At 37.2% G+C, this 25,895-nt stretch overlaps 2 protein-coding genes across 3 annotated transcripts; one reads left to right on the top strand and one right to left on the bottom strand.

Annotated features, from left to right (window-relative positions):
- Window positions 1-1,141: 1,141 nt before the first annotated feature.
- Window positions 1,142-11,966, bottom strand: dhrsx (dehydrogenase/reductase (SDR family) X-linked). The gene is made up of 8 exons (XM_086068823.1): window positions 11,828-11,966; window positions 9,145-9,303; window positions 6,853-6,960; window positions 6,503-6,571; window positions 5,375-5,476; window positions 3,404-3,611; window positions 2,970-3,177; window positions 1,142-2,305 (listed from the first exon to the last, which is right to left on the bottom strand). The coding sequence occupies exons 2-8, from the start codon at window positions 9,242-9,244 to the stop codon at window positions 2,123-2,125; spliced, it is 978 nt and encodes a 325-aa protein (XP_085924949.1). The 5' UTR covers window positions 9,245-9,303; window positions 11,828-11,966; the 3' UTR covers window positions 1,142-2,122.
- Window positions 11,967-12,177: 211 nt separating this feature from the next.
- cd99 (CD99 molecule) lies at window positions 12,178-24,642 on the top strand. Of its 2 annotated transcripts, XM_086069354.1 has the most exons (13): window positions 12,178-12,423; window positions 15,160-15,192; window positions 15,450-15,509; window positions 16,474-16,506; window positions 17,322-17,378; window positions 17,489-17,527; window positions 17,663-17,716; window positions 17,866-17,934; window positions 18,039-18,071; window positions 18,717-18,737; window positions 21,960-22,076; window positions 22,161-22,214; window positions 22,553-24,642. In XM_086069354.1, the coding sequence occupies exons 1-13, from the start codon at window positions 12,363-12,365 to the stop codon at window positions 22,579-22,581; spliced, it is 660 nt and encodes a 219-aa protein (XP_085925480.1). In that variant the 5' UTR covers window positions 12,178-12,362; the 3' UTR covers window positions 22,582-24,642. The 2 variants fall into 2 exon arrangements, with proteins under 2 accessions (XP_085925480.1, XP_085925481.1); XM_086069355.1 differs by lacking the exons at window positions 21,960-22,076; window positions 22,161-22,214; window positions 22,553-24,642 and adding an exon at window positions 19,700-20,992.
- The last annotated feature ends 1,253 nt before the right edge of the window (window positions 24,643-25,895 follow it).

Raw genomic sequence — 25,895 nt, 5'->3', positions numbered from 1 at the left:
TGTTTTGAAAATGTATCAAGTGAAAAGTACAGATACTCAGTCCTTTGCAATCACAATAATGTTACAGGGGAAACCTGTTGAATTGTAGCTCATTAATTCATTTCATTTAGGTGCAATCCTGCAGGGGAGAAGCACACTTAACTTTACATTATTCAAACGGTTATAAGAAAAAAGCGTAGCAAATGTAAGGACTGATTACGTTGTGTATGATGAAGATGATGGACTGCATGTGAAACTGTACCGTCCAAAAAGATAACTGTCTGGAAATGCCAACATATCTATAGGTCAGTAACTGACATTTGCCTTATTGCCGCCAAGTGGCAGAAACTCTATTGTAACTGAGCAACTCCAATGCATTGAATTCATAACATAAACTCTGAAATTATTTTATGCAGCCTAAGGTCGGCATGCGAATGGTATGGCCGCATGGTTAAGAACCACTTATGTAGACATTTCAGGTATGAACTTATGCCAACCCCTATATGAGTCATGGTTTCACCCTGACCACCCCAATGAAAAATTTCTGGTTACGCCCCTGATTTCAGGGTTTCTTGACCCAGGGTTCTCACTAAACCTGCTTTGTGAAATACACCCCAGGTTTTAGAGTGATTTTTGGTTGACTATGTTGTTTTGTTCAAATGTGCTCGGTTATCCCTTATATTGTGCCCTCAATGTATCCCACAATGCATCTTGAAAAGGCTATATATATCTCATGATGCATAGTATTGAAAATGCTTTTGTGTGCGTATGTTCCTAGGTATATTGTGTGGATTTGATTGATGATTTACCCCCCCCCCCCCCCAACACACACACACACCCTCACAGTGCTATCTTTGTGGGGCCATCTCATTGACATAATGCATTTTCTAGCCCCTTCCCCTAACCCCAACTATCAAAAATGATTGCCTACCCCTATTCCTTACCCTAACCTCAACCATAACCCAATTTAAACCTAAACTCTAAAACCAAGTCTTGACCCTCAAAAAGAGGTCTAAACTTGTGGGGCCCAGCAAAATGGCCCTTCTTGGACTGGTGGGCCCCACAACTCTGTAAAAACCCGTAATGTTGGCTCCACTGTGTAACAAAAACAAGACCTCACACACACACGCACGCACGCGCACGCACACACACACGCACACAATTTGTCCGGCAAATCTTTATTTTCCACAAAAAAATGTGCAACCAGTATCATGTGATTCAAACGTGGTCGATTTGTAAGGCTCCTGAGAAAACAATTTCAAGAATTGAAAAAAGCTGGACACAGGTATTGTTTTCTCAAGTTAGATCAGAGGTGGGCAAACTCGGTCCTCGAGGGCCAAAGTCTTGCAGGTTTTGGAGGTTTCCCTTTTCCAACACAAGCTAATTCCAATCAACAGGATTTTTATCAGGGTTATGCAGCTTGCTGATGAGCTGATCATGTATCAGCTGTGTTAGAGAAGGGAAACATCCAAAACCTGCAGGACTCCGGCCCTGAAGGACAGAGTGTGCCCACCCCTGGGTTTGATCATGTTGATGACAGGGAAATGAAGTCAATACACTGATTCAAGCTTTAAAAAAAAAAAAAGAGTGACATTGTCATATCAGTCTAGCAAACTGTTAATATTACAGGATTGAAGAGCCAACACATTTTCTTATAATGGACTGCAATAATCAAAAGTATGTCTAATGCAGTTACCCCAACTTTTAGTAAGCCAAGGGCAGGCACATGTTGTACATTAGAAAACCAAACCACCAAACCAAAATGTAACACAAAGTACCATAATAATGATGATCTCATATGAATTTACTCCGAAACATATTCACTCACTGTGAAATCTGGACTTGTTTAGTTGGACAAGCTATACAGTAATTCAGTTGTATGAATGGCAACAGTTACAATCACAGCTTGGACCTTTGGCCATCTAGTGGAAGAGCATTTAGTTGATCTTCCTGTCACAACTATACATTGCTGATGAACAAAGACTCAACATTGTAATAGATAAATAATAATTGTATAATAAATGAAGTTAAATTGGACCATTTCCACAACATGGTGATTGTGTAAAAAGCACAAAGTACAATCATTTTCTTCCTTCCAGTTTGATGTGGCTCTATTGGTCTTGGGAGGCCAGCCACTTGCATATTAAGCCTTGTGTATGCCTGCAAGCTCGCAGCTCTTTTTCCACAACTCTGCTTGAAGATCAGAGTCATACGAGTCTTCGGCTGATTGTCTCTTTTCGCCATTGTAGAGGTAGCAGCCACCCACACCTTCCATCTCACCAGCAGCTGCGGCATACATGATTATAGAGGCACCCTCTGTCGGAGTCTGAGGGTGAAAACAAAAAAGCGCAAATGTTTGTTTTAAAGAATTTTGAAAGGTGAAGTTTGGTCCTAGTACTACGCACACTGTAGTCTTTAGCAGGGTTATTATAGTTTGGGAAATTTTCATTTTAGTTAGTTTTTATTCGTTTTCAGGGTGGTTCTGTTATTTTTTAATTAGTTTGAGTTATTTCATAAATGCTTAGTTTTAGTTAGTTTCAGAATTAGTTTTAGTTTTAGTTTTTTAAAAGTGTGTATTACTAGTGTGCAATATTTAAAAAACACCATGGGAGCAACGTCATCTGAAGCTGCTTTTCTATTGGCTGCTGCTAGATGACGTCACTTTTGTGTAACACACTATCAAATGTCCTTATTCCGGTAAATGTCAAAATAAATCATCCCCGAATGCTTATGCATTAAATTGATTACCAAAGACTAAAACGAAAATACATTTTTGCTATAATTATAGTTAGTTTTGTAAACATAAAATGTAGTTTCACTTAGTTTTCGTTTTTTTAAAAGCATTTTCGTTTTTATTTTATTTCGTTAACGGAATTGTTTTTTGAATTTTTGTTTTATTTTTTTCCGTTAGTTTTAGTTAACTAAAATAACCATGGTCCTCAGTCATCAAAACAGAGTTAGTTAAAGACTGACGTGTATGTTAGACGTACCCTGAACAAAGTCTTTGCAAAGGGTTTTTTGAGTGCCTGTGCAAGACTCCACAGGTTGTCGTAGAGCGCCGTGTCCACCATCCCAGGATCCACTGCGTTGATCATCACTGAGGAACCTTTGGCTGTCATCTGCTCTTGTAGGTAATAAGTGAAAAGGACTAAGGCGAGTTTGCTTTGGGCGTAGGCACCATGAGAGCTGTAAGATAACCTGGGCAAGGGACAAAAGAGGTCAGATATTCATTTTGTTGTTATTCTTTAGTTCTTTTTCGGCCATGACTGTAAACGCGGGCTTACTGTATCAATATAATGAGAATTTTTTTTAAATTGTTAATCCTAAAGCTTTGTGCTGTAGCCACCGTTCCTAATGAACTTAAAGGTTCGAAATGAATAGGAAAGGAACATGTTCAAGCAAGGACATTGTGAACATCTTTTACCTCCTGTTGAGATCGTCCATGTGTATGACCCCCGCATAGTGTGTTGCAGAGGACATGTTGACGATTCGAGAACAGCAGCCTGGTCTCCCTGATCTCTCCAGCAAGTCGAGCAGCAGGTTGGTCAGCAGGAAGTGGCCGAGGTAGTTGAGAGAAAAGTGGAATTCAAATCCATCCTGTGTCTGCCTCTCGGGAATCAGCATGGTCCCAGCTACACGGTGACACACACAGCCTGTCATCATCTTTCACCATTAACTCATTCACTGCCATAAATTCATAAAAAAATAAAAATAAAATTAGGGGCGACGGGCAATTATTATTTTTTAATTGTAATTAATCGCATGACTTCGCTAGTTAACTAACGATTAATCACAAATCTGTTCTAAATGTACAAAAAAAAAGTCTAGGTTTTTATACTCTTGTTAACAAAAGTAGAAAACACATTAAACTAATAGAAATAGTTCAAATAATTTTTTGACGTTTATAGCCGTCAATGGCAGTGGATGAATAAAAAAAAAGAAAAGATTATTAAAAATTTGGGGCGTGAGGCATAATTTTTTTTTTAATTGTAATTAATCGCATGACTTCACTAGTTAACTCACGATTAATCACAAATTTTTATATCTGTTCTAAATGAACAATTAAAAAAATTCTAGGTTTTCATACTCTTGTTAACAAAAGTGGAAAAAATGTTAAACTAATAGAAATACTTAAAATGAATTTTTGACGTCTATAGCCGTCAATGGCAGGGAATGAGTTAAAATGAATGAATCAATACAGCATGAATACTTCACAATCCACGGTTATCAGTATTATCACGATATTGATAAAAGAGGTAAACAAATACACACCATTTGGATCATCGCAATACCAACTGATGCTGCTGTTGTGAAAACGCTGTATAAAGTTGAGTTTATGCATCCATTAAAGCAAATAGCCTTTGACACCCCCCCAGTAGCTGTACGAATTAGCAGCCATACATGCCTATGCCATAACACATTGCGTACTCGGATTATATTTTGGATTATGAGCTGTTCCTTTCCTTCACTATACCTCTGTCAATCCATCATTCTGATACAACTTTGTCTTTGCTTTATCTGTCCAAAGACTCTTATGTGCTTTCACTTAATGCAAAGAATGTCCAAAGGAAAGCGTCTCAACTTTGCCATATCTTGAGCTCATTTTTGTACATAGTCCAAACGTTTCAAAATGCAATCTTCGTCTTGGCGTTCAAAATTTCTGTCTTCCTATCAGTGGCTTCCACCAGTGTCATTCAATCAAGTATCTTATGATGACTCCGGAAGCCAATTCGACCCAGTTACAACAGTTTCTTCCTTGGTGGTTTCTGTTCAAAGTATTTCAGTTTTACGGAGTGCCGCAAATCTTCCTGTGACCAACCCTTCGAGTCGCCTCTTGCGGCTTGCTAGGAAGGGAGAACAGCAGTTTGTGTGTTTAATTAGCAAGCGCCCCTGGTAGCGTAAACTCGATCTTTAATGGAATCAGCTATCTAGTATTTTTAGTAAATGAGTATCCTACAAAAAAATGTTATCAAGTTTTTGGTTAAACTATGTTTTTGTTTGGTTAAAGTGCAATTATTAATACACAAAAGAAAACAAGCCGTTTTACTTAATAATGAACAACCCATTAAATTCCCTTTTTAAATATTTCTGAAATGTTAAACATTTTCAGTGAGGCAACTTCAAACTTTAAATGTACCCTTTTATACACATTTTATTTTATACTACTGTATTGTCGCGTGTATACAATTGTTCAAGGAATACCATTTGAAAGAATTGTCTTTAAATATGTTTAACCTGAAATAAAATATACTATTCAGTACACAACAAAATGCAGTTTTTGCTGACAAGCAAAATAAAGAGATAATTTTGAGAGAGAAAATGTTAGTACAGAAAAAAAAATCGTACCTGGAATGACATACAATACATTGAAAAAGCTAGATAGAAAATAGCCTACCATTGTTAACCAGCAGATGCAGGGGCAGCCCTTTGCCTTTGAACATTTCGACAAATGTTCGTACTGAATTCAGGGAAGTCAGGTCCAGAAAGAGAAACTCCGCTGGAAATTTATTACAAGTTAGTCGTGTAACATGATCTTGTAAAGAGATTAACAACAGTAGAATGCACGTTGGCTATCGGCTGCGTTCAACATAGCAATATTTGTCTCGTGGCAGCAAATGTATGTTCTATTTATCTTTTGGTTGACACGGGTTACTGGTATAAAACGTCATTCATTCAATTGTTTGTGTCCGGACGGATAAACTGGTCTTGCTGTACGTCGAAGCCTTTCAAGCTATTTTAGCTTGCTAACTGCAAACACACCGATGAAAAAAAAAGAAAAAAAAAAGAAAAGATTTTTCACAACCCAAAGTTGGCAATATCATGTGAAATTTTTTGCAAGACCTACGAATAATGTTGTATGATATTAAATCAATGTGAAAACAATTTAAATTATAAATAAATGTTCAATATTCCAAAATTGTGTTTTTGTGTTTTGTGTGTCTGATTGCTGAAAATAACATGCCCCACAGTTTTTCTTTTTTTTAAGAAAATATGCAATCGCGCCCCCTCACGCTCCCCCCGCTTTTGGTGACTTGTTGTGTATGTAAATCTGACGTTAGTAGATTTATTTTTTCTTCTTCTTGGGTGGCAGCCTGGCAGTTTATTTAACATGGGGTTTTGACAGTTGCCATCATATCTTCGGACCTGAACAATTTTTTTTACCGGAACACAGTTCGGGATCGTTCTGGCCCACTTTCACACCATGGCCCGAATGCCGAGGTATCATGGGTTAACTGTCACACACCATTAAATCAACACCTACCAAAACAACACCTCTGACAATATTGATCAAACGTTATCTGAACATTTGGTGAAAATGTTGATACAGCTCTTGTATTCTGATTACGCAAAGTGGGGGGGAAAAACTATATCATAGCAAATGTATAAAATAGATACACAGTCAGGTGATTACACGACTAGCTTGACAGCTGTTTCTTTTTTTGTAAGGTTGGCTTTGATTAAAAGAAGGTGCTAACGATGTTTTTGATGATGTAGTGATGTGATGATGAAGAACAATAATTACCTTTCCCCTCGCTGCATTCTCCCCGAATCGTCCTTGCAGCAGCTAAGCCCTCCTCTTTTTCATTCCCAGCTGGAGATGATGATGAGGAATGAGAAAAAGGTCATTAGAAAACAAGTAGCTCTTTATTAATATTTAAAGCTATTAACATCAAAATATATAGAACATTGAAATCAAATATTTTAATCTTAAAATTCAGTTTAAACCCGAGGATATGTAATCTGAAATGTCAAATATGGTGAAAGAAGACTAATCCACCAAATCCCTTCCTAACCTTTTGGATGGGAATTTAACATGCAAGAGGAAGGTCCGAGTCCAATATGCAATCATATTTAAATGTCACACAATCCTACCAATGATGACATGCATGCCAAGTCTTGCCAGATGTCTTGCAGTTTCATAACCCATTCCTCTTGTACCGCCAGTAACAATGCCGACCCTTCCATTCTGCTTCTGTAAGACTGTAAGACAAGAGACGGGACCGCATGAGAACACAATGCAAAAGGTTATTTTCAGTTGACAAAATGTGTGAGGTGTCTGAAGTTCTGAATACAAAATGGTTTAGTGAGAAGTCTCTTCCAAATGTTCCTGATACTGTTTGTACAAAATATGGTGTACAGACTCAAACTGATTTTCTTTCTTCTAAAATAATATACTTACTTCAGAACCACCTGCATATTCTAATGATACGTATCAAAAAGCTATATAAAACACTTTTTTCACAGAATCCAGATTTAATTGAGAGGTGTCATTGAACAAAATACCTTTTATTGTGGTTTTCTATAAATTGTCCAAAGGTGTGAATGTGAATATGAATGCTTCTATGTCTACAAAGTATGTGTGCCCTGCGATTGGCGGGCAACCACAGTCCAGGGTGGAACCCTCTTGCCCAAAGTCAGCTGGGACAGGCCCCAGCACACCCACGACCCAGGTCAGTGTAGAAAATGGATGATTGAATGGTACAACTGTACTCTTTCATACTGAGAGCTGTTCCGTAGCTAGTCAGTCCTAATCAATTTTTCGCGCTTTGGGATAAACCCCTTTGCAACTAGTTAAATAAGTAGCATTGTTGTGCAGATTATGAGCAATAAGGCGGCAATGCATAATGCCCTCCTTGTGACTCTCACATGCTAAACCACACAATTTGGTTTGACTTCCCCCGCCTTAAAAAAAAAAAAATCAGTTTACAGCCTTATCTTTTGCTGCTTTGTCAGTCGGCCTTTACCAATAAAGCAAATATAGTTTTAAGTACGATTTTGGTTGATTTTGATTCAAGTGACAGAATTCTGAATTCTTGGCGTGGTGCATTTCTCAGACTGAGATTTATTGTCATTCAGCAAATGTAACATCCCAGATGTTGTCACCGAACGAAGTGTTAAAAATGCACAGCCCGAAATAAAAACACAGAACAAAAAAAACTGTAAAGTAAATACAAAAATACGAATAAAAATATAAAACCTTAAATTCAAAATTACAATACAATTTACACTTTACACTTCCGGGGGAGTTTTAATTCATGATTATCATTATTTCAAATATGTATCATGGAATTCGATCTACATGGGAATTGCAACATACAAGCCCATTGTTTATCGATATTTGCCAATGCAAGTTTAGCATAAATGCAGACTGTATCAGCATTGCGAGCCTGATGTTATTGAATTTGAAAACACCAATTGTTAACGTACACACAGCCGTGCCTGTTGTAAACTACAAATAAAAACATTAAAAGCATTGTATGTTATGAAAAAAGTGCATTATTTTTCACTTTTTATCATTAGCCAATTTAGCATTTAATTAGGCAGTTCACAACACTGCCAAAGCTATGGGAACACATAGATAACGTCAAGTGTATTTCCTTTCTTCTCCGTGTGAGCATTATACAACTAGGCATTAGCTCATCATTAAGTACCTGGGCTTTGCAAACAGAGGGTCACAAAAAAACGGCAACTAGTTGTTGGAGAAATGTTAGTCTGCTTCGTGGGTGCTGTACAGTGCCATTGAGCAAGGCAGTATCCAATACAACAGAGATGCAGCACTAGTTTTGTGCCCCTTGTATGTCTGCATACAGTATGTGAGAGGCGTGCAACACAAAATATGCACATCAGAGTAGTAAGGTGAATTTGAGGGATTAGTAACTGTTTAATCAATTTTAAACTATTTTGTGTGGAGAAGTTTTTTTTAGGTACCAACCAAGTTATCGCAACAGGTACTATATTATACGGTTGTGTAACTACTGTATATAAATAACAGTTAAAAAATATATTTTACTTTACTTGTACATTTCAGACAGTACTTTTCTTTTACTTCAGTAAAATATGGAATCAGTCATTCTACTTTTACCGGTCTTTTTTTAACACAAGTATCTGTAGTCGTACAGAGTAAGACTAGTTTTGCCACATCTGCCTTATTCATACATAATTGAAAAATATCACACTTGTCAATAAAATAAAATATAAATATGAATCTATGAATATTTAAATGTTATTTATATTTATTAAATTTTAAAGCAAATAAATAAATAATACAAAAAGGTCATAATACTACTAGGCTACTTTCTAATATTCTGCAATTCAAACCTACAATCTATTATTATTATTATATAAGAAACCAATGAAAATATAGAAAATAATAAAAGAGCCAACCTGGTAGAGTAAAAGATCTGTTGAACATCTGGTAGATGAGAACTCTGATTCCACAGTAGTAAAGTTTGAGAAGAGGCACCAAAATAGACAGCGGATTCATGATTCCTCTTCCTGCCTCTCCAGCGTCTGACTGTGAGTGTGCATAGTCCCGTCGGTCGCCTGGATGGAAACAACAAACTCACTATGGTTCCGCCCCCGTTGTTAATACGTCACCGAGCGTCACAGCCGACCCAGGCGTCAGATAATTATTCTTCTTTTACACAATTTAATCCGAGTAATTTATTTAGATGTATATGAAACACCTGGCATTATCGTTTATTTTTTGTGTGTGGTTTTGATTCGTTTCCTTCATGTTGTAGACTAGTATACTAATATATGTTTCATTTTGTTCATTTCAGGTATACTGTACTTGTTCTGTGGTTCAATAAAGATGGTTAAAAATAAATAAATATATAAATAATCCGACTAATGTCGCAATTTCCAAATTTGCTGATAGTGATGTAAAATGTTCAGTGTTGAACCTGAAACAATACCTCATTCATTTTGTCACTGTTCTGTTTCGTCTAAATTTTGAAAATGTATTATGTGGTAAATCTTATATTATTTTTGGGGAAATTCCACACATGGGGCTAAAGTAAAATTTAGTACCGGTAATTCTTCTCCACTCCTCATAGGTTGTGTTTGTTTGTTTTTTGGAGGGGGGGGGGGGGGGGGGGTGTTGCTTAAATCATGTTAATGTATTAACACTTGTAAATAATCGTAATAATAATAATGACAACAACAATAACAACAACAAAAGTGAACGTACATTGTCTAGCAAAACCTTTGTCTAATTTTCACTTTACGTACGTCAGCACTTTGTATGCACAACTATGATTGTTATTGTTGTTGTTGTTTAAGTGTTCTATCAAGTTGAGTTGAGTACATACATTTATAAAATAGAAACTAAAAATGAACAAATTCTTCAATAATACATCTATTGCTACTCTATTTCTTTGTTGAGTTTCTCCTTAAGAGATTACAATATAATACAAATATTTAAAACAACACTTAACAAGAGTGAACTGGGTACAAAAATAAACTTGTACAGTATACAATGCACCAACTGTAAGAGAAAAAAAGTGAAGTATTTTTTTGCACTTCTTTTTTCATACTTTTTCTCCCCACACTCTTCTCTTTCAGTAGTCTTCAATTCAGGAGTCACCCAGGGTTTGTTTTTGGAAAAACACTGTATTTCATGAACATTGTAATTCTCAAAAGTGCCACCCGTAACAACTTATAGTTGTCCAAAGGCACGCAGCATAAGATTATGATGCTGAACAAACTTTTACTGAATGATTACAAAGAATTCTTTTATAACCAACCATTCAGGAATTTCCGTGGTTGATCATCACTCAGATTCCTCTCGCTATTAATAAGGTTAGGATTGCTACTGTATAGCTAGATGAATGTGAACTCCTTATTTCAGAGTAGCGCGTTTTGTCTAAATGAATTGATATCATGCACACTGTGTGGTGAGGTTATTCTTCTTTCCCAAGGGTATATTTGATGTTAAGGATACTACAGCTTCTGAACTGACGCTTGCAATGTTTGAACAGTGACCAGAGAAAGGTTTATCTAACACTTACAAACGAGAAATTCCATTTGCACTCTTCATTTAATACAGCTCAATTTTGGTATGAATAGTGGTTTTCATACATGATACATCTATCCATTCTCTGTACCGCATGCTTATACTGTGGGTGTGCTGGAGCGGACCCTACCCAGTTGACTGGGAGAGAGGTCTGGTACACACTGAACTGGTCATTCCTAGGTAGGTAGTTGATCACATATAGACTAAACTAGACTAGGGGTGTGCAGCTCTCCAATGAAAGACAATTAGATCCATATCTTGATACATGGGTGCGATACGATTCAACTCACATCTTTCATATCAAAACCGATTTTCAGGTTCAAATCAGTTTTTGTTACACCGCTACAAATTTACACTTAGACAATTTAGATTTTAGAGTCTTCAATCAGCCTACCTACATGTTTTTAATAAGTGGGAGGACCCCGCAGTACCCCGACAAAATCCACGCAGGAATGGGGAGAATATGCAATTTTTTGGGGGATAACGTATATTAACGTTTATCAGCGGTATTTTTCATTTTATTTTTATTTTTTGGTGGGTGTTTGAAAAGTCCCCCCACCCCGCAAATGCACTTTATTGGGCGTCAATGGTATACAAGGATGTTCGCTATTCTTGCGGGTCGTTGGGGGGTTTGACTTGTGGTGGCCTATCAACCTACCAATCACGATTTCCCAAAACTCATATTTACTTATGGTACACATAATCTGTACACGGTGAAAATAAACGGCAGATTTTTTTTCTGTGACTAGTTTACAAACCAGGCAGATTGTTATAGTAGTCAAACGAGATTTCATCACATTTTGAAATCAAAATAAACGTCATAAATGAAAATACAACGAAATGCCTATAGTGTGCTTCCTTTCATCGAGTTGACCGTCGCCGTTTTGACTCTCACAAGGCAAAATGGCAAGTATGCTTGAGACGTAAGATTAAAATTGTCACTAGGCATAGATCGAGGGTTACTGTTACTAATATTATAATGCTAAATTGATCAGAATAAGTACTTTTGCCACCTCTGCATACTGTATATAGTATTTACAACAATCCTACCTCTGTACTCCTTGAACAATTTGCCTTCTCCCCCCACACCTCACTTTTGGGTTTACAATCTCAAACACTTGGTGAAGGGAATCCACATTCAAAATGTATTTCTCCTTGCATGCACTAGGCGGGAGTAGAGTTTGTAAAAGTTGCCGCTACACATTGGAGCAGCCAGTCGAGCTTGTAACCTCTCAAAATGTTCAATTGTATGTGTTAACACTTTCTCAAATCCATTCTTTAAAACAATGTTTTGTCCAACTCACTTGTACTAGTCATTTTCATTAGTCACAAAAACTAAACATGTTTCCTTTTAGAGGAACGCCCTGCCACACCCAGCTGGTCTGGTACCAAGTTGACTCATGAAAGCTTTTGTAACTGGATACCACTGAGAAGTCGTGTTCTCTCCCGTGCTGCCCCTGAAATATCTCCGAGCTAATCACGCACATTGGAACGGCCTCGAATCACGTACCTCATTTTGCTTGTAACTTTCTTTCCTGTCTGGATACTTGAAAACTGAGGAGCTAATACTTTTTTTTATGTCAATATGAAGTTTTGTCTGCTCCCCGCTTTACTCCTCCTGGTGACTGGGGCATTGACGCAGAACGGCAAGTTTCCCACCGTTTTCTATTTTGATAGTCTAATGCTTGTTTGAAAGCTGCGTTAATAAACGATTCAATAGTTTTGCAATTGTGTGGCGTTATACGGTCACAGTAGTCGCCCAGGAACTCTTTATTAATAGGGTTCCCCAAAGTGTCTCGTTTTGCATGGAGCTTCTGAGTCACCGCCAAACATGAACATGACTGGCTGCATATTTAGCTTAAAGTTAACATCATACCTCGGACTGAACTACTTAATAAAAGTGTGCAATACAATGGTAGTACTTCTGCCACCATTACTAAAATCTGTTGAAACTGACGTAATGGAAAAATATAGTCAAAATATTAACTCTTGAGCTTTCCGACAATCCAAACTATGTAATTAATTAGTCACAATGTTTAATTAATTTCAAGAGCAATTTAATTTCCTAAATCTAGTAAATATTGTAGTTCTGCCTCAGCTAAACAAAACATGGTAGACCAGGGGTCACCGGCCTTTTTGAAGGTGAGAGTTGCTTCTTGTTACCATTTAATGCAAATGGTTAAAAAATAATAAGAAAACTGATAAATCTGTGCAACACTGTCAGCGTTAACGGTTTCAAATGATCATTTCTACAACATTCCCAGGAAATCACAATGTCCCGTCATTGGGGAGCTATTTTAGAACTGGCCTGCTGGCTACTCATGTGTACCTTGCAGCAAGTTGCAGGTTACCTGGTGCCTACGGATACCACGTTGGAGACCCCTGGGCTAGATGCTTTTAGATGGGTGCTTCATTTTATTTGCAGATTTGTATCATTTGACACCATGTGCATTAATCAAACCCTGAAAACGACAAATATCACGTGCACAATATGATCTATAATGCAGTTCTAAAATCAGGACAAAATACAGTCACGCATATTATTTATAAATATAAAAAATGACCTCTTTCCACTTGCAAAGGAACTATAATGTAAAATTACATTTTCATGTTTCTTCTTTCTGGAGCTTTAATTTGGTTTGAGACTCAGGATTTCTGTATGTCCGTTGTGTCCTGAAGATCATTTTTCCCTAGGACGTCTCAGCCTAATTACATCATCATCATCATCATCATCATCATCATCATCATCATGAAATAGTTTATCAATCTTACTTACAAGCATAAAGTACAAAGGGATAGGCATATTTAAAGTTACCATGTATTTCTGAAAAAAGTCTGCATGCTAGTTGACGACTCTAAAATTGTCCATAAATGTGAGTACAAATGGTTGTCCATTTTTAATGTATCCTGTGATTGGGAGGCAACCAGTCATGGGTGTACTGTAGGCCGCCCCTAGGAGAGAGTCAGCTGAGGTCGTCTCCAGCTCATTCGTGATCCCAATGAGCATCAGAAAAATAATGGCTGGATGGATTTCTGATGCTATTTAGTTTTACTCTTGACTAAAACTGTTCAAATATAACAACAATATCATTAATGAGCAAAGACACATAAATAGAGTGACATATATATATATATATATATATATATATATATTATTTTTTTATATATATATATATATATATATATATATATATATATATAAAATATATATATTTTATATATATATATTTTTTTTTTTACACAATTACCTTTTTTTTTTTTTTTTTACCAATTATCTATCTTGTAGGGTAGGGGAATCCAGATCCAGAAAGAACAAACCCTGAAACAGTTTGACTTTAGCCACACAGGTGCTTCTACTCAACAGGTGGAGGGAGATGAGCTTATTTACCTGCCAGTTAGGTAGAAGCACCTGTGGCTAAAGCCAGTCTACGGCAGGCTTTTTACTTTCTGGCCCTGGATTCCTCAACCCTGCTTGTAGACCATCTAAGTAACAAAAAAACAATTTTTTTTATTTTTTTATTATTTTTATTTTTTTTGCTGGCCTACATTTAATAATCATTAAATCAAAATGTCACTGTAATGTCCTATTTTAATCATTTTACTTGAGAATCAAAAACACTTCAACATTTTGTTTAAAATTTGAAACCATGACACAGTACTGTATGAAGTAGCATAAAGCTTTCAGCATAAATAATGCAACTCCGCTCGCTCTGCCTGCATTAATGACAGCACAGCAGTTGACTCACAAACTAGACATTCAAAGCATGTGGATAAATGGCCGACACCCCACACAAGAGGGAGAGGAAAGCTCTTATGCAGATTCACCAAACTCCCTCACAATGGAAAGTGACTCTGAATCAATAAACGATAACCCGGAACAAGAGTTATTCTATTGGCATGGTCTGACTTTCTTGGTGCTTACTGACCTGCTGTTGTCATTGGAGCTCCACTGTAATTGATGTCAATAAACAATGAATAGGAACATCTGTTTGGTTTAAATCAGGTTTTTGTCAACTGTTTTGGGTTCCTGTTGTTATCTTACTGTTGTCAGGCTGGAAATGGCACAAAATCACCAATGTTGCAAACTGGCAGAGATGACTGTAATAGCAAAAAAATTAAAATTGGCAAAACTATGATAGCTTTCCTTGAGCTGCAATGACGACAGCCAGACATTATGGCCTTTTTTGTTTCGTTAAGATTGTGAGTAGGAGGTCAAAGGTCATACTGGCACATGATTTGTCAGCAAAATAATATAGTAAGCTATATTATTTGATCTTAATGACTATTGTATTTGCAGGTACAAAATGTAATTATTATTAGTTGAATAGTAGAATACAACAAAGCACTACATTTAATTAAAAACTGTTTTCTCTTTCATGCAGAATTTGACCTGAATGATGCTTTTGATGACATAGGTGAGTACTCCTGATGATTTTCTTGGCTGACTATTTGCCTCCTTTACAATATACTGGCATAAATATAATTTTTACATTTCTGTCAGTTAAAGGTCAATTTATAATCAAATGTATAGTTCATGTGAGGATCAGATTACATGTTATGACCAATTCATGTAGAAATCTAGTTTCATATACGTTTTCTTACAAGTATGTTTATGGAGTGATCAACGGATAAACACATTTAGAACACTGACTGTTTGTTTCCGTTGTAATAGATCCAACACCACCAAAACCCAAAGACAAACCGAAAGTCCCAGAGAATCCTAATTTTGATGGTTTGTATACTTTTGTTTACGAGATTCATGATTTATTATGAGAGCTTAGTGTAAAGGGGACATATTGTATAAATGTTACTTTTCATTTGTTTGCCAATTCAGTAAGTGTGAATTTACACAACCAAGTAAATCTTTTGTGCGCTGCTTAATTTGTATGTGCTACTTATTTTACACAATAAACTGGCTAACTAATGCCCTTGAAATTATTTCTAAATGCAAGAGCAGTGGTACGAACCTTAAAAGTATGTCATGTGTACAGATTTGCTTTTAAAATATGCTTTTTTTGTTTTTGTTTAATTTTATTAATTAATTAATTAAGCTGGGGCTTAATTGCTTTTGTGTAAACATAATAAATATATTTGACATTCGTATAGTATTTAAGGTGTGCCAGAAAAGTTCCAAGACTATTTCCACAAAAGATATTTCAAACCCAAACTATCAATGACAAATTTGCCCCTTCAAGATGGGCCAATCAACCAGCACGTCTACAAAGAGCTTTTCCGCCAGAGTGAAGAACATAGCCGCTTTGGAGTACTCACCCAATCTGGCTCAGTGTGATCTTCTTCCTCGTTCCCACGCTTGATCAATATCATTTTTTGTGACACCAGTCCTGGAATCTTTCTGATACTACAATGTAGATGTTTGAGAGCAGAGGTCACCAACTCCGGCCCTCAGGGGCCCCTATATTTTCTGTGTTTTATTGTTTTGTGGCAGCACGGTGGAAAAAGTGGTTAACACGGCTGCCTCACTGAGGTTAAGGGTTTGAATCTCAGCTCTGGCCGTCCTGTGTGGAGTTTGCATGTTCTCCTTGACTTGTCCACATGTGTGAAATGTTTGTCCATGTGTGATTGTCTGGTGAGCTGTCCAGAGTGTAGCTCGCTTCTTGCATATGATAGCGTCCAACTTTCCTGCAACCCTAATGGAAAATATATCAACCTTTTTTATTCCTCTTTGCTCCCCATAGGAGGTCTGGACCTTTTAGATGCCTTTGGACCAGGTAAAATATGCAGTACACTGTTATCCTGTGCATCCCATTCCAATATGGACAATATTTCTTTAACATCTATGAACAGTATATTGACCTTCTCGTTTTTGTTTCACATGCATGTGCTTCATCCTGAGCAGTTTGGAGTTTTGTTGTTGTTGCCACAATTAAAGATATATAAAGTTAATTAAATAAATGAATAAATAAAACGTGAATTTGTTTATCGGAATGGAAATATATTTAACGATGCCCAAAATGCAAATGTTGCAGTTTTATGTACAACATAGGTTAACATGAGTTTTGACTTGTTTTAAGTTTAATGTCCAATTCGTTTGTTATTTGCATGCAAAAGCCAAAACCGAGTGTATTTGAATTTGGTGCTGTTCGGACGCTGAATTTGTGACTCTTTATTCAATTGCCTGACTGTCCACTTTGTGGTTGCTAGAAACCCAGTTAACAGTTCAGAAAAAAATTGTTGGACTGGCTGGGTAACGACCGTCACGACTCGCCTGTTTTCTAGCTCTGGTCATGCGATGTTTGCATGCGGAGCCCTGAGCAACTGGGATGTCATTTGAAGTTGATAGCAAGTGGCAAAATGGCCGCCACCTGAGATGTCTAACAACTTGTGGATTTGGCTGCTTAATTGCAATATTATTCAGAATACCGTGTTTAGACTAGTGGGGGCGCAAAAGATATATTGCTGTAAAGAACATTTTTGATTGGACTTTTCCTAATGGCACAAAAAAACTCCTTAATGCAAAGTTTATAAAAAAACAAAAAATTGTTTTACGTCATGCTTATACTGTGTCCGTATTTTCCTTTTAAAGATGAAACAGAACCAGAGAAACCTAAGAAGCCCAAGACTAACAACCCTGGAGATTCTGGTAGATTTGTCCATGTTTTGTCCTTGAACAATATTTACGATGACATAATTAAGCAGCCTTTACTCTACTTATCTCTACCTACTACTAAAAATGTGTATTTATTTGTTCAGGTGGCTTTGGATTTGACCTAGAGGATGCTCTAAAACCAGGTAAGACGTGTTCGTTAAACCTTCAGAGCTTGTTGTCCCAATGTCAAAGGAAGAATATTTTCCGTTTCCCTACACTGGTGGGAGCTTAAACATTAATTCCATGCTTGAAGTTTCCCCATTCCCTTTTTCTTTAAGACCCGAATGCCAAACCTGACAAACCAGTCGTCAATCCACCAAAGCATGGCGGAGGTGAGTTTGGAAATTCATATTCATTGATTTCGATCCAATTCAAATACCATTTTGCATCCAGCAGCATCTTAGCTCGTCTCCCAACATGTTCTTTTGCAAACCAAGTATATTTTGTCCTCAACAATAGTCATTTGGATAATTCCACATAGGTGGCGGTAGCTTTGGTGATAACGACTTATTTGATATCAGTGATGGTGGAGACTACAAGCCTGACAGAGGTAAGACACCTTCTATAATCATTTTTTATTATAGTTAATACAAGATTATTATTTTTTTTCCCTTAAATGTCTAACATATACATGCCTTTCTGGTTTAAACTTAGGCCAATCAGAAGATTCTGACTATAACTCTGGAGGTATGTTGTTCCTTGCAACATAATGACTTTTTGCAGGCATATAGTACCAGTCAAAAATTGTCAGTGTGACAGACGTGTTCCGTGAAGGCGCACGTGCTCAACATGCTCCGACAAGCACTCACTCATCATCACGCACACACACTTCCCATATTTGCAGTCATGTGATCACTCGGTTACTTTTGGTTGTCTTCATGATCGTGGTAATAATCAACACTATTGTGTTAAGATAACGGAATTGTTGTTGTTTCGATGTTATAACTTTCTAAGTGTAACGCTTCAGAGCGAGGGGCACCGTTTATAAATAGCCCTCCCTTGGAGATAAGTCAAAGAATAAAGAAAAAAGAATAACCTTTAGCACATTGCAAGTCTTTAGCGACGTGATAAGATTTCCTCGCCGTCGGCAAACTCACTTTTGATCAACAGTCCGATTTTTTATTTAACTACTGTATGTTTATTATTGTGCTTGTTGAGCTGAGAGGATTCTAGTGTTTGGTGACCTCATTTAGCCACAGTACATAAAAGGATAACAAATATTACACATCTCTCGTGATTGCAGGCAGGCAGACTGTGTCAAAAACAAAAACAGTATGCTGTGGTTAATTTTACACTGTACAATAGAATAATTACATTTTGTCATCTTTCCAGGTGGTGCTGATCAGCCTCAAGGTAACTTTATTCTCTGCCTTTTATAACGTCCTGTTTTTTTTTCTTGATACCTTATGACTTCTGCTGGCAACATTAGAGCCCATGAATCACATTTCCCGTTTCCTGCCGAAAGACATCGTACTGCGGGTTAACCAGAGCTTGTTGCTGGAGTTTTGCTTGCTAGTACATTTTGGACCTTGTGCTCACATTTTACATCTAAGTGGGCATCTTGAGTTTTTATGTGTGCTGTAAGGTCAATGGAAAGCCATGAACAGCTCTACTTTTCCAAAAATCTTTTTTATTGACTAGTACCGGCGAAGAGAAATGGATTTACTCGAGGTTTGGTCATGAAACTGTGCGGAAGACAAATGAGTCACTCGAGTTAAAAAGGAGAGTCACAGTCGCCAATGCACTTTCAGCTATTTATTAAGCAGTAGTTCACAGAGATTAACCGGCCATGTTTGTGACATTACTCACCAGGCCACGCCCCCTAAAGGCATACAGTTGTTGTTGTGACTACCGGCTTGTTCCATGGTGGAGTAATTACACTTTATAAAACCAGGCAATTTATTTCTTTACATTCTCTTTTATATTGAGTTTTTATTCAATACAGTGTTTAAAAAAATAATAATTTTGTGGTGGTTTTGGTAGGCTCGAGCAGATGTACGCTATTTGATATACTAGTAAATTGAGTTAGGGGCTTGGTCATGAATTAATCTAATAAATCAAGCTATCAATGTTTTCACTTAAGGAATCGATTATTTGACTGTCAGCCTAAACCTGCCGGCTGTAAGGGCAATGTCAGTTTGTGCGTCTCGGTAATGTGGTGCCGTGTGCTGTTAGTGGCTGTGCCACTTGACGTTTGGTCTTGGAATGGATAGAGCAGAGTGAGAAGGAGGCCTCCTCGACTTAAGAAATGAATGAAATGGCTCCTGGTCTAGTCCGCCTGGCTAAAACCATGCTGCAATTTTGTGTTGTTGCAGATCCAGACCTGTGGCGACAAATCCTGAAGATGCTAAATTGTAACATGCCCGAGGAAATCATTATGTGGATGTCCAATATAAAAAAGATCTTAGCGCCGCTCTTAGAGAGGGCCATGGAGCTTGTGCAGGCCATGCCCTGATTGACCGTTGCTTTTGGTTTTGACCCTTTCTACTATGGTACTTACTTGAATCTGATACGACTACCGACAGGAAGTCAAGTGGGAATGGACTTGGCAATATGTTGTTTAATTCAGGAGGCCTGCTCACCTTTGGCTTTTGTAGGATTGATACAGGGAATCTTTTCGGGACGTTGTCAGGGTTTTGTGTATTTGTTGTTACATTATGTCTTCCTCCCTTCCACAATTCACCGCTGACACGTCATGTTTACCAAAGCGGTTCTTCTTGCAGCTCCAGTCATTCTTAAAACAACTGTAAAAATAGCCCCACACCCTAGCCATCCAAACAGACTTTTTTTTTCCCAGCTCACTATTCTCTCTGTAAGTTACCTACCTATGCAGGGTGGGAGATTGAAGTCTGTTATGCTTCTACATAAGAGAATAGATGTAAGACAGACTTTGAAGTTGTACTGACATGCAGTATGCCACACATCTCCCTAACGAGCTCTAATGCTGAAAGGCAGTGTGGTTGTCGTTCTCCAAAAGTTCTCTTAACACATTTGTTTAATTTAAAGTTAACCTACTGAAGTGAATATTTCAAAAGAAGAAGAAAAAACAACTTTCGCTCATTGATTATTTTTATATTGTACCATTGTTGGTATCTGCAACATGCTAAAAACACTCTTTTTTTTCTTTTCTTTTTTTTACCTATCCCACCTCTAATTTAATCAAATACACAAATGATACATTTGGAATGATATGAAATGGCTGACGTGAATGGAAATTGAATAACAGAAATTAATTATGTTGGCTGTACACAATGAAACTCTTCCGTTATTGACATTTAATTTCAGAATCATTGTAAACTGCTTCTGCATAATTGTGTGCTATTGGTTCACTATTAATTGTATCATTCCTGTTAATCTGAATGTCATGTGATTGCATGTTGATGGTGGGTGTGTCTCTACGTTTCTGTATTGAGTCGTCTGTTTATGAGGTACTATGAGTCATGTATAAAATTATGTTACATGGAGGGAGAGAGAGGAAAAAAAACACTAACGGCTGTCTTCTAAGGGGCATTATTGCGGATGTCTCCTTTTAAATCAAAGTCTCGTGGCAGGATGTTAAAGCAACCAGAAGTTCCGTTGGGATCAATAAAGTATCTACCAACTGACAATACATTTCCATTTTTTTCTGTCACCACCTCATGTCAGGACACACCCAGCACGCCTGAGAACATTCTCATCATAGCCAACAATAACAATGTGTTCTTCGTTTGTCAAGTTGTAGTTATCCGATTGCCTCTTAGGTTTAACAAGCTGCTTTGTTTGACTGCACGAGATTTGTGTCGGCTCATGTAATGCGGATGTCACCCGACTTGAAGGTACGGGACACTGCTATGAAAATGTCTGGCAGTAAAAGAGTTAACTCATTCACTGCCATTGACGGCTATAGACGTCAAAAATTCATTTGAACTGTTTCTATTAGTTTAACATTTTTTCCACTTTTGTTAACAAGAGTGTGAAAACCTAGAAAAAAAATTACTGTACATTTAGAACAGATATAAAAAAAATTGTGATTAATCGTGAGTTAACTATTGAAGTCATGCAGTTAATTACAATCAAAAATTTTAATCGCCTGACACAATTTAAAAAAAGAAAAGATTCTTAAAAATTAGGGGTGTCTGGCGATTACATTTTTTAATCGTAATTAATCGCATGACTTCACTAGTTAACTCATGATTAATCACTAATTGTATATCTGTTCTAATGTACAATTAAAAAAAGTCTAGGTTTTCATACTCTTAACAAGTGAAAAAAAGTTAAACTAATAGAAATAGTTCAAATGAATTTTTGACGTCTATAACCGTCAATGGCAGTGAATGAGTTAAAAAGGCAGGTAACACGGCCTATACTGATTTAAGAATAAATACACTTTGTTTACATGTATAAACTTAAGTGATTTCGATCGATTAATAGGACGAAGCCCAGCTGTTGTGTTATTTTAGCGGGTTTTGATTGATTTGCATTTTTTTCAAGCCAAGAAACAGTACAACTGGGTTCAGGACTGATAACGGTCAAGGCCACGTAAAACCAAATGATCCCCATCTGGCTTAGTGTACAGAATTTCTTTTGGTCTTGCAGAGGCTGGTTCCGGAGCAATCGCAGGAATCGCCAGCGCTATTGGGGTGGCTCTTTTAGGAGCAGCATCCAGTTACTTTGCTTACCAGAAGAAAAAGCTGTGTTTCAAGATACAGGGAGGTACTTCATCTTTATGACTTCTTAAGTACTGTGTTGCTCTGACGTGCTACCAGTACAGCGCTAAGTAAAACAATTTGTGAGCAGGTGCTGACCCAGAAAGTGGTAAAACCCGACATCCTGCCCAGTCTGATCCTCAAGGTAGGCTGCTTTATTTTGTTGCACTGTGTTTTTCTTTTCTTTCTTTATTTTGACCTAACATAATTACGTGGCCAACAAAGACTGAGAGACCGTAGGAAAAAAACAAAACATTTATTTATTTTTACTGGTCCTACCCCTCCCAAATATTTTAGACACATTGTAAACCTATTAGAACATTTGGATTTAAGTTGGCTTCATTTTAAAATGAAAATTAATTAAACAAAATGATCTGTACTTGTACTTCCTGTAGATTCTTGTCAGTGCTTTACCAGGCACAATTTTGAACCAGCGCAAATGTTCAGCCTCATTGTATTTTCCTATTCTCTTCTTGATTTCAGTTTACAGCGACTTGCTGAGGACATCCTAGACAGCATCCTGCAAGAGGCATGCCTCCTTGATGGAACTACGTCAAACTTTCGCACGTTTCTTTGTACAAAGTACTGTATGTGACTTCTCTGAAATTTCTGCTCCCTAATGGTTGGCTTTTATTTTTAATTTTTTTATCGTGGCAGAATACATTTTAGTGGCTTTCTTAGTCGTTGTATATTTGTTGTTTGTAACGGTAACACTTCTGTACAGACACCTATAACTGTCAATTCAGAACGAAGACCATGTTGTATTTTTCTGTTGTAGTCTGAATGTGTCATAACATCTTTGTTTATATCAATAATAGGCGGAAGTATTAAAAGGCAGGGGCGGAGCCAGAACTTTTTCAGTGGGGTGGCCAGGGTGACACAGCCACTCACTAAATGCAGTTTTCCATAACAGGTTCTAGAACGACTTGGACCCTCTCTCTGCTCGCTTGGCCTAGTCTGGCCTGCGTTGCTTCTGCATTACAACAGGCATCAATAAACATACTCATATATTGTGTCTTACAACAGTGATTAACCATATATACAACTTCATATGTACCTGAGGATGAAATATTGGAGGTTCTGGGTAAAACATTCACTAGCAGCACGCACATCGTTAGGTCCATTCACTTGAATGCGTTCTTTGACATGAACAAGAGCAACTCCCGTGTTTTAATATATCTTAATTTTTGTCTTTATTGTAGACCGCATCCTCTTTCAGTCACAACCTGTGTGCTCCTTGACTGACATGGTGCAATGTGCGGTAGCCGTAAAGAGTAAAGTGTGGATATAATAAATTGAAAGACGCTCTTGAATGGACCCGGTGAGGTGCTTGTGAATATTTTTACCACAAGCTTCACTATTTCATCCATTGGCACATATGAATTTGTGGATATGGTTAATTGCAGCACAATAGTATCAATACTTATTTAGATAGAAGGCCAATTCATATGTATGGTTGGTAGAGTATCAAAAGTGCCCCAGCGTAATGTAATAGTGTGGACATGGGAGAAATAATGATCTGCACCACAGGATGACTTTTAGCAAAATCTTCCCCTAGATACATGTGTGGGCGGTCATCATTGACCACCACATAGCTCCGCCCCTGTTAAAAAACTTGGTGCAGGTAAGTGTTTTTTGTTCAGGCTAAAAATTATGAGTATAATGGGTCAGTGGTATTATTTTGGATTGCACAGACTTACGGGTTTTCTAAATTACTGGCCGTTCAGCTGATTTTTTTGTCTTTGTGAGCCAAACATTTGAGGTATGAGTCGACTTCAGATATGCTGTCAGTACATGGCGGCAGAGAACACATCTGCTCAAGCATCCTGCGGTCTGCTCAATTTGAGATATACGAGACAATTGAGTTACAAGTTCAATCGTGGAGTAAATTGAACTCGTAAGTCGGGGTTCACCATGGTATTTTGATGTGTGAATGTAATGTGTGTGGACAAATTTGGAATTAGAAGTGAAGGGAGAGCTTTGCATTTGCTTCACTGCCGGACACTGTATTTAATATTAAACCTGCGTGTTGAATAGTTTTAAGATTCAGATATCAGACTGCAAAATAATTCATACAGTTTATGTCACAATAAAAAAATAATTTACCCCCTTCCTAATACTAAATTGCAGCAGCAGAGCTAAAATGGCTTTTTTTTTGGAGAAAACATTCAAATCAGAGATGCATTTGGGTTTCTGTTTAAATATTTTTAAAAGTATGCAGAATTGAAACTTGCGATTCCCATTTTCATGTCACATTTGTTATTACAGAGGAAACAACTGACTCATGTCTTTGTATGAAGTTTTTGTTTACAATTGTTATGAATCACCGTCTCCTCGATACAGGGCATCGGCTCAGTATTCAGAGTGCTACACTTTTTCCATATTTCATCAAACGGTTTTCATGCTAGGTGTAAAATTGCAAGGGGGGAAATAATAATGCATTTTAGAATAATGCTGTAAGAAAGCACAATGTGGAAAAAGTAAAACCCACTGAATACTTTCCGGATGCAATCTATGCTTAACATGTTAATGTCGTCATCTTCCAGCACTGACAAATAAACACGGTTCTCTCATTTGTGGCTGGTAGATTATTTCACTGTTAACAATGCCAATACATTTTTCTCCCCCATTGGAGAGATCCAATATCGTTCCCCTGGCCTATTTTGAAGGAATATGCATTTGTGGTGAAAACACCATCAGCATGTGTTGTCCTCAGACAAAAATGCGTACTGACTCTTCTGGTATCCCAGGGGGCTAACATTTGGCAACATCTGTGAGCTTGGACCCTGTTAATCTTAAATTTAGCATCTGCGCTGAGAAGTGGCATCCAATGTTCATCTGATCTCAATAATCCTGCAAAAGCAAGTTGAGGTATTACAGGAGGCAGCCGCAGTTCTATGTCCAAACATAAGAAGGCCGAGGTCTTTGAGAAAGAAGGAGGATTTCAGAGAAAAAACACAAAGACACTTCCTAAGAAGATGATACCTCAATAAGTCATTTCCACACCAGGAAAGGATTCTTCAAACGTTGACTTGAATTGTTCTTCTACGAGTTAGTGCAAAAATTGGAGTCAGCCCGCCACCACTGACAAAAACAAAAAAACTCTATATTGAATATTATTCAATGTCTAAGTGTAGTGACCTGATCACACTAAACATTGCTCCATTTCGGTTGGTTGCTTCAGATTCATGTTACTCTTTGCTTATAGGTCCAGTACATTGATTTTAAATCATGGAAGACTAGTTGTTGAGTAGTTGCAGTGCAAATTGAGTATTTTATTTTAGCCCAAAAAACAAACAAAGGATATGCTAATATTAGACTTTTTCATATTCGTCGAGAAAAAAAATGAAATAATTGTACCAGACAAAATGTTGCACAGGTGAGAAAGCCATATATGACCTGTAGACCACTAAAGAAAAAAACTGTTTCCTTTATGTTTCTTGCTAAATTGATTTCTTATTTTCATTTTGGCAGAAAATCTGTACAAAAACATTTTTCCCCCAGCTATTACAAGCATGTTTTTTTTTTCACCAAATACTGTACAGTACTTAAATCTTAACATTCTTAGGAGTTTCAGTCCGGCCCTCTAACAGAAACCGTGATTACAATGTTGCCCTAAAAAATGTAATAAGCTACCACTGAATGGATTGTTTACATATTATTTTTTAGAAACTATTACATGTAACAAAGAAATTTAAGTAACTTGTAAGCAAATTTGACTTTACAAGGACTTCATGAAATCTGTCAAGTATAAATGACTAAACTATTTAACAATCACAGATGGCCGTACATCTTTATTTTAAGAAAATTCTTTATATACAGATTT

This window comes from Leptonotus elevatus, chromosome 2 (assembly GCF_054856555.1).
Source record: "Leptonotus elevatus isolate MCC_2025b chromosome 2, RoL_Lele_1.0, whole genome shotgun sequence".
In the NCBI taxonomy this organism is placed as follows: domain Eukaryota; kingdom Metazoa; phylum Chordata; class Actinopteri; order Syngnathiformes; family Syngnathidae; genus Leptonotus; species Leptonotus elevatus.
Note: the sequence above shows the minus strand (reverse complement) of the source record. Positions and strands in the feature narration are given on the sequence as shown.